This window comes from Chiloscyllium plagiosum, chromosome 6, assembly GCF_004010195.1.
Source record: "Chiloscyllium plagiosum isolate BGI_BamShark_2017 chromosome 6, ASM401019v2, whole genome shotgun sequence".
Taxonomy (NCBI): domain Eukaryota; kingdom Metazoa; phylum Chordata; class Chondrichthyes; order Orectolobiformes; family Hemiscylliidae; genus Chiloscyllium; species Chiloscyllium plagiosum.
The window spans coordinates 113,947,232-113,956,552 of NC_057715.1; the positions used below are offsets into that span (position 1 = coordinate 113,947,232).

A 9,321-nucleotide genomic window follows, 5' to 3' on the forward strand; every position below is an offset into this window, starting at 1 on the left:
TTATCTCATTTCTGAAGGCTTCCCATTTTCCAGCCATCCCTTTACGTGCGAACATCTGCCTCCAATCAGCTTTCGAAAGTTCTTGCCTAATACCGTCAAAATTGGCCTTTCTCCAATTTAGAACTTCAACTTTTAGATCTGGTCTATCCTTTTCCATCACTATTTAAAAACGAATAGAATTATGGTCGCTGGCCCCAAAGTGCTCCCCCACTGACACCTCAGTCACCTGCCCTGCCTTATTTCCCAAGAGTAGGTCAAGTTTTGTACCTTCTCTAGTAGGTACATCCACATACTGAATCAGAAAATTGTCTTGTACGCACTTAAGTGCAGACTGAATGGATCAAGTGGCCTCTTTCTGTCACTGTAGAGATTCTAGGCTTAAATCTGGCTTGAATTATCTAAAGGTATATAGGATTAAGGGGTAGGTTGATTGACGTAGTTAAAATAAGACCCTAAGACATAGGAGCAGAAATTAGGCCATTCAGCCCATCAAGTCTGCTCCACCATCCCATCATGGCTGATAAGTTTCTCAACCTGATTCTCCCACTTTCTCCCTGTAACCTTGATCCTCTTTGATACTCAAGAACCTATCTCTGTCTTAAATATGCTCAATGACCTGGCCTCCACAGCCTTCTGTACCAGTGAATTCCATAGATTCCCCACTCTCTGGCTGAAGACATTTCTCCTTATCTCCATTCTGAAAGGTCTTACCTAAGGCTGGACCTTCGGGTCCTAGTCTCTCTGCCAATGGTAACATCTTTCTAACATCTACTCTGTCCAGGCCTCTCAGTATTCTATAAGTTTCAACTAGATCCCCCCCTCATCCTTGTAAACTCCATCGAGTATAGGCCCAGAGTTCTGAAACATTCCTCATATGTTATGCTCTTCATTCTTGGGACCATTCTCATGAACCTTCTCCTAACCCCATCCTTCCTGAGATACGGGGCTCAAAACTGTGCATAATACTCCGAATGTGATTTGACCAGAGCTTACAGAGCCTCAGAAGTATATCCCTGCTTTTATGTTCAATCCTCTCAAAATAAATAACAATATTGCATTTGCCTTCCTCACTACAGACTCAACCTGCAAGTTTACCCTGAGAGAATCCTAGACTAGATCTCCCAAGTCTCTTTGCACTTCGGACTTCTGAATTTTCTCTCCATTTAGAAAATAGTCCATGCCTCTATTGTTCCTACCAAAATGCAAGACCTCATACTTTTCCACGTTGTACTCCGACTGCCACTTCTTTGCCCACTCTCCTAACCTGTCCAAATCCTTCTGCAGTCTCCCCACCTCCTCAACGCTACCTGTCCCTCCACCTATCTTTGTATCATCTGCTAGCTCAGCTAGAATGCCCCCGGTTCCTTCATCTAGATCATTAATGTATAAAGTGAAAAGCTGTGATCCCAACACTGAGCCTTGCGAACACCACTTATCACTGGCTGCCATCCTGAGAAGGTTCCTTTTATCCCCAATCTTTGCTTTCTGCCAGACAGCCAAGCTTCTATTCATGCTGGCACCTTGTCTCTGACACCATGGGCCCTTATCTTATCCAGTAGCTTCATGTGCAGCACCTTGTGAAAGGTTTTCTTGAAGTCCAGGTAGGTAGAACATAGAACAGTACAGCACAGAACAGGCCCTTTGTTCTTTGACATTTTGTCAACCTTTTACCCTACTCTAAGATCAAACTAACCGACATACCCTTCATTTTACCATCATCTACATCGTGTTAATGTTCACAAGTTTTGAGAAGATCCTGTTAATGTCCCATAGCAACCTACAACAGCCCACCACATTATACACCACTCCACCAATCTTCATGTCATCAGCAAACTCACTAACCAATCCTTCCACTTCCTCATCCAAGTCATTTAAAAAAATCACAAAGAGCAGAGGCCCCAGAATAGATCGCTACAGAACACTACCGAGCTCCAGGCTGAATACTTTCCATCTACCACCACCTTCTATGGGCTAGCCAATTCTATATCCAGACAGTCACATTTTCCTGTATCCCATGTCTCCTTACATTCTGAATAAAACTACCATCCATTGGCTCTCCTTGGTCTAACCTGCTTGTTACTTCCTCAAAGAATTCTAGCAGATTTGTCAGGCATGACTTCCCCTTGATGAAACCATGCTGAATTTTCCCATACACTTGCAAGAATTCAGAAATCTCATCCTTCACAATAAACCCCAACATCCTACCTGCGACCGAGGTTAAGCTAATCGACTTGGCATTTTCCGTCTTTTGCCTGACTTCCTTTTTAAACGGGGGGGGGGGTGTTACGTTAGTGATTTTCTAGTACAAACAAGTAGGCCATTGAGTCTGCTCCACTGCTCAAGAGATCATGGCTGATCTGATAACCTTCAACTCCAGTATCCTGTCTTTTCCCCAGAGGGATTTAGGGATAGTCATTTAGGGATACATGTTGAAAGCACTTTTAATAATGCAGATAATATCCTTTGTTATTAGGGTAATCAAATGCAAGAACAATGAGATGATGTTGAAACAAATTACTGATTTTGGCCTCAGCTGGAATGTTGTTTCATAGAATTACATTTCATAGAATCCCCATAGTGTGGAAACAGGCCCTTCGGCCCAGAAAATCCACATCGACCCTCCGAAGAGTATCCCACCCAAACCCAATCCCCATTACTCTACATTTACCCCTGACTAATGCACCTAACCTACACATCCCTAAACACTATGGGCAATTTAGCATGGCCAATTCACCTAACCTGCACATCTTTGGATTGTGAGAGGAAACCGGAGCAACCGGAGGAAACCTTGGGAGAATGTGTAAATTCTGGGCAATGTACTTTGGGAAGGATGGGGAAGCATTAGAGAAGCTGCAAAAACAATTCAAAATGCTGTTCTTGGGCCTACTCTGTCTGGTCTTATTGGAATCGTATAGGTTTCTATGAGATCTCCCCTTGTTCTGCTAAATCCTTGTGAACATAATGACAAGACTTCTAATCCAGAGATCCAAGCTATTGATTTTGGGGATGGGATCAATCTCCACTGCAGCAGCTAGAACATTTCAAATAAGTTAATTAAATAAATTCTGAATGAAAATCTGGCACAGTGACCCAGACACTTCCAGTTTGTTGGAAAATACCATCTGGTTCCCTGCGCTCTGAGAAAGGGTCACTGGACCCGAAACATCGACTCTGATTTCTCATCACAGTTGCTGCCACACCTGCTGAGCTTTTTCAGCGACTTCTGTTTGGGTTTCTGGTTCACTAAATCTGGTTCACTGATCCAAAGAAGTGTCATTGAAAATCCGAAACATTTAACTTTGTTTCCCTCCATAGTTGTTACCGAACCTGCCGATTTTCTCCAGAATTCTCTGCGCTTGTATCTGGTTCACTAGCATCTGTTTGGGAACATAATTTGTCAATCTTGACCTATCTGGCATGCTTGTGACTGCGGACCCAAAATGACGTTGACTCTTGACTTTTTCCAATTCTTTCATGGGATGTAGGCATTGCTGGCCATCATTGGCTCTATACTTCACAGGGTAGTTGAGAATCAAGCACATTCCAAAGGTATGGAGTCACGTATAGGCCAGACCGGGCGAAGGGTGGCAGGTTGGTCTGGCTGACCAACTCAGTTATATTCAAGGTGGCGGCTCACCACCACTTCACTGTGAGGAATTGAGTAATAAGTGCTGGCCGGGCCAATGTGGGTTGGACTGAATTTATTGTTGGAAAAATATGCAATGGTGGGGGGGGCTGATGAGCATGACCTTTACTCATTTGAAATCTCTGCTCCTTCCTTTCCTTTCTGTCCACGCCCCTTCCCTCCCCCCCCTCCCCCTTTTCCAGGCAGTGCAACAAAACATCCAATGGCAGTGACAGCTGTACCCTGATGTGCTGTGGACGGGGCTACAACCCTTACATGGAGAAGGTGGTGGAGCGTTGTCACTGCAAGTACCACTGGTGCTGCTACGTGACGTGCAAAAGGTGTGAGAGGATAGTGGAGAGATACGTCTGCAAGTGACCCCTTTGCCCCTTCTAACCCCCCCCCCCCTCACCCAACCCCACAACCCTCGCTGCGATTGCCAACCCTCCACTAAGCAAAGCCCCCATCCTGAATGCTCTTTCGGAAAGATCTGCAGGGACACTGGATGCAATAAATCGACGAGGCACTCCTTGAATGTGTCAGCTTCCTGGGTTCCACCTTTCACCTGGCTCTCTGCCAATGCTCTGCAGACGTTACTTGTGGCGAACATGCTGGTTAACATTCTTTCGCAAAGCCCAGTCTTGCTTCTCTCTGGGCCTGAAGGAGGAGGAGAGGAAGGAAAATGTCAGCAAAGGGAAACCGTTGTTGGGGGCATTGACGATTGTTTGATCTTCCACTGTACTAGCCCCACTCCCCACTTCACCCGACCTCCTGGCCCAAGGGGAACCCCCTCCCAATCACTCCAGCACCTGTTCTCTCTTCCCCCACCCTTCCACCTCCCCCCCCACTGCCCCACCCCATGATGATAAATGTGGTTAGTGGGCGGGTGGGGAGGGAGCGTGAATGTGACCACCTCGAGGAACTGCTACAGCTCGGCCCAGAGTTGGATTTCACCTTGACGCTGGAGAGAGCAGAAAGGTTCCCATCGACAGCGGTGGGTGCGGGATGTTGGCTGGTGAAGGAGCAAATCGAGGACAACATTCCCTGGAAGCAGAGGGAAATCCGGCCTGCGGGCAGAGGTGAAGCCGGCAGAATCGGGATGGGGGTGTGGGAAGGGGGAATAGACAGAATGGTACATGCCAAGGAACAGGCCACACAAGACGGAGCTTCAAATCAGGAGTGGGAATATCTGGGAGAACCCAGATAGCTCAAACAGTTTCCAGAGCGCCTCTGTCCTTTCAGTTGTAGGGATCCGGGCATCTCCAGGTACAGGAATCATAATTTTTCATTGGAATCAGATACTTGCCAAACTCCCAAACAGTTGCAATGGCAAACAGGAATTTCACAGCTCTCTGGCAGTGACTGTACATATGTAATCTGTAAATAGATTTTCTACTACTGGCTACAAGATAATTTTTTTTAAATCTTGAAAAAAAATAATATTTATAAGACTTTAGAATTCTAAGTTTTTTTGTGGAGACTTAAATATAAAGGTTTTTGTGAAAACAATGTCCTTTTTTTTCTCTTTAAAACACTTCTAAATAAAATACATTTTTAAAATGTCCAGTCTATTCTTCATCTTGATACTCATTCGTGAAATGTCTTTCACATTTATTGATTACCAGGTCATCCTGACCTCCCCGGCCATCCCCATCCCTCAAGACATCTTTCCACAATTGGTCTGGAGTCTCATAGGAACAGAAAAATGGGAGTAGGAGTAGGCCATTCGGCCCTTCGAGCCTGCTCCGCCGTTCAGTATGATCGATCATGACTGATCATCCAACTCCATGCCACATTCCCACTTTCTCCCGTACCCTTTGATCCCTAACTACAGTATACCTAACCCCTTCTTAAAAACAATCAAAGTTTGGCCCCCAACTGCTTTCAGTGGCACAGAATTCCACTCTCTGGATGAAGAAATTCCTCCTCATCTCAGTCCTACTCCGTACAAAGTTAAAAATCACACAACACCAGGTTATAGTCCAACAGGCTTAATTGGAAGCAGCGCTCTGAAAGCTAGTGCTTCCAATTAAACCTGTTGGACTATAATCTGGTGTTGTGTGATTTTTAACTTTGTACACCCCAGTCCAACACCGCCATCTCCAAATCGTGACTATTCTGTATACTTAACCTGTGACACCTGGTTCTGTATTCCCTAATCATCAGGAACCATCCCTCCTGTTTTAACCCCATCTAGTCCTAACGGAATTTTATAGATTTCAATGAGATTCTATCTTCATCATTCTTCTAATCTTCAGATAACATATCCCTCTAGATCTCTGCACAACATTTCTATTTAAGCAATAACTGCACATAATCCATTACAAACGCTGAAGATGATGTCTGAGAGACTAATGGTTTGTGCACCACACTTGCTCTGCATGCAAGCACTTGGCTGTTTTCTCCACCAATGTTGAAAATGGCCTGTTAACAGAGATGTCTTCATTCTGGTCGTCCAAGATTGTTTCTTCCCCTATACTTTGGGATCCAATTTTTAAAGTAATCTTGTGGGATGCATGAGGCACAGACTATAAGAGCAAGGAGGTTAAGATGGAGCTGTACAGGGTTCTGGTGAGGCCACAGCTGGAACATTGTGTGCAGTTCTGGTCCCTGCACTATCGGAAGGATGTGATTGCACTGGAGGGAGTGCAGAGGAGATTCACCAGGATGCTGCCAGGGATGGAGCATTTCAGCGATGAAGAGAGGCTGGATCAGCTCAAGGTGTTTTCTTTGGAGCAGAGAAGGCTGATAGAGGAGTGTAAGATGATAAGAGGTATGGACAGTAGGATAGGAAGCAGCTGTACCCCTTAATCAAAGAGTCAAGAACAAGGAGCACAATTTTAAATCAAAAGCAGGAACTTTACAGGGGATTTGAAGAAAAACGTATTCACCCAACAGGGGTTGGTGTCTGGAATGCACTCCCTGGGAGGGTAGTTGAGGAGGGAAACCTCACAACCTTTAAAAAGTACTTGGATGAGTCCTTGAAATATCATAACGTTCAAGGCTGTGTGGAAATGTGGGACTAAGATCAGTACTAGTGTATTTTTGGCAGAGCAGACTTGATGGGTTGAAGGGCCTCTATCATAGAATCTCTGTAGTGTGGTAGCAAGTCATTCTGTCCACACCAACCCTCCGAACAGCATCCAATCCAGACCCATCCCTGTAACCGTGAATTTCCCACGGATAATCCACCTAGCCTGCACATCCCTGGACACTATGGGTAATTTCCCAAGCCAATCCATCCTAACCTGCATATGTTTGGACTGAGGGAGGAAACCAGAGCACCCAGAGGAAACCCACGCAGATACAGGGAGAACGTGCAAACTCCACACAGACAGTAACCCAAGGGTGGATTTGAACCCGGGTCCCTGGCACTGTGAGGCAGCAGTGCTAACCACTGAGCCTTTATAATTCTCCAATTCCGTGATGCCTTCGATCCTGGGGACCATCGTTTTGGAAGGATTTACAGAGGGTGCCAAGGAAGCTTAGTCGGATGATATTTTAGACTAAATTTTTTTTATTCATTCACAGGTTGAGGGCATCGCTGACTAAGCCAACATTTAATGCCATCCCTAATTGCCCAGAGTGCAGTTGAGAGTCACCCACATTGCTATGGGTCTGGAGTCACATGTAGTCCAGACCAGTGAAGGATGGCAGTTTCCTTCCTCAAAGGACATTAGTGACCAGTTGGGGCTTTCCCAACAATTGGCAACAGATTCATGGTCATCGTTAGACTCTTAATTCCAGATTTTTAAAATTGAATTCAAATGCCACCATCCAAACTCAGTTGCCCAGGATGTTTCCTGCATCTCTGGATTAATAGTCTGGTGATAACACCACTAGGCCATTGCCTCCATCACAAACAGAGCTGGGTTTGGAATAAAGAACAAAGCCATGAGGAAATTGACAGATTGCTGAAGTGAATGCGTTCCCACTGACGGGTTGGTCAGAAACCACAGGACATAGATTTTAATGTAACTGGCAAAAGAACTGAAGGGGAGATTAAGAAAATTTCCTTTAAATACTGCAGATCATTTTGATCACCTGAAACAGATTCAATAACATTTGCAAGGTAATTCGATATGAGAGCAGGAAATGGCCCCAGCTATGGACAATAAGCAGCACTGGTCACTTTATTTAAGGACAGTTGTAAATGTGTTGGAAACAATTTAGCAAAGGTTTACTAGACGAATACCTGGAATGAGTGGATGGTTTTATGAGGAAAGATTGGACAGACTAGCCTTGTATCCCCTGGAGCTTAGACAAATAAGAGATGAATTAATTGAATCATATAAGATCCTAAGGGAGCTTGGCATAATGGATGCAGAGAGGATATTTCCTCTTGCAGGACTTTAAGGGTCATTGTTTAAAAATCAGGGGCTATCCATTTAGAAACAATGGTTTCTTTTAGAGGGTCATGAGTCTTTGGCATTCTATCTCAAAACATTTGTAGAAGCAGAGTCAATATTTTTAAAGCAGAGACACAGAGATTCTTTTTGAGAAAAGTGGGTGCAAGATTATTGGGATAGGGAGTACTGAGGAGTTAATATTACAATGAGATCAGCCATGGGCTTATTAAACAGGACAGGCATGACCTCCTCCTGCCCTTACGTCTCTGTCCATTTGGGTCAACAACAGTTGCTGCCTTTCCAAAGAGGTAGGGTGGGATGAAGGGTTTGAATCTGTGTTGTATGATTCTAGAAGATACTGTAGCATGAGCAAAGCTGCTGACCTTACAACCTCCAGGGGAAACAAAGGTCTGGCCACCATAGAGGAAACGCGCGTTCAAAAACCTGGAACGCGAGCCCCAAATTAGCAGTTGAAGGGAACGATGCCAAGAAATTTAATGCTTGAATCAAAAACCCAATAAAGAAAACTGCGGTTTCAAAATAACTGATTGGAGCCCTTTGTGGCACAGCTCATTCAACCATTCATGCAGCAATCCATCAACGTCAAAACCCTGAACACACACACACACACAGTTGGACAGAGACACACACACACACACACACACAAATGCGTACACACACACAAACATGTACATACACATGCGTGCATAAATACATATGTATGTGCCTATCCACACACATGGATATGTACATACAAACACACACACAAACAAACATGGACATACACATGCATGCATACATACACACGTGTGCCTACCCACACACATAGATATGTACATACAAACACACACAACACACAGGCAAGTACACACATGTATGCATGCACATGTACATGCAACTATATGTATACACATAAACAAGTACACATACACATGAGCATATGTACACGCATGCACACACATGCAAATACATATATATGTGTACATACATTTACATATGCACACATATGAGCACATACACATGTACACACATCCACACGAGCACTTATACACACACGTGTATGTAAAAGATATACACGCACTTACACATGCATGCATACACATGTACACACATACACATGAACAAATGTATACACCTACACATGTATATACACATGCACATAGACACACAGTCACACGCAGGTAAGTATGCTCACACAAGTACACCCGCCTGGTTCTGGCTGTATTTGAACACAGGATAACCAGAGGATGCTTGTAGATTGCAACAGGATTTTCACAAGCAATTCACCTGCCTGGAGTTACAAATTCCAGGTATGGGAGAAAGTGGTCTGTCCCAGGAAAACTCCCT

The 9,321-nt window shown here is 44.4% G+C and overlaps 1 protein-coding gene across 1 annotated transcript in view; it reads left to right on the top strand.

The window, feature by feature from the left end:
* LOC122551176 (protein Wnt-11-like) overlaps positions 1 to 5,092 on the top strand; it is a 91,805-nt gene extending 86,713 nt beyond the window's left edge. The window contains exon 6 of the mRNA XM_043692808.1: positions 3,829 to 5,092. Coding sequence (XP_043548743.1) covers positions 3,829 to 4,003 — 175 coding nt within the window. The 3' untranslated portion in view covers positions 4,004 to 5,092. The remainder of the gene's footprint in view (positions 1 to 3,828) is intronic.
* The last annotated feature ends 4,229 nt before the right edge of the window (positions 5,093 to 9,321 follow it).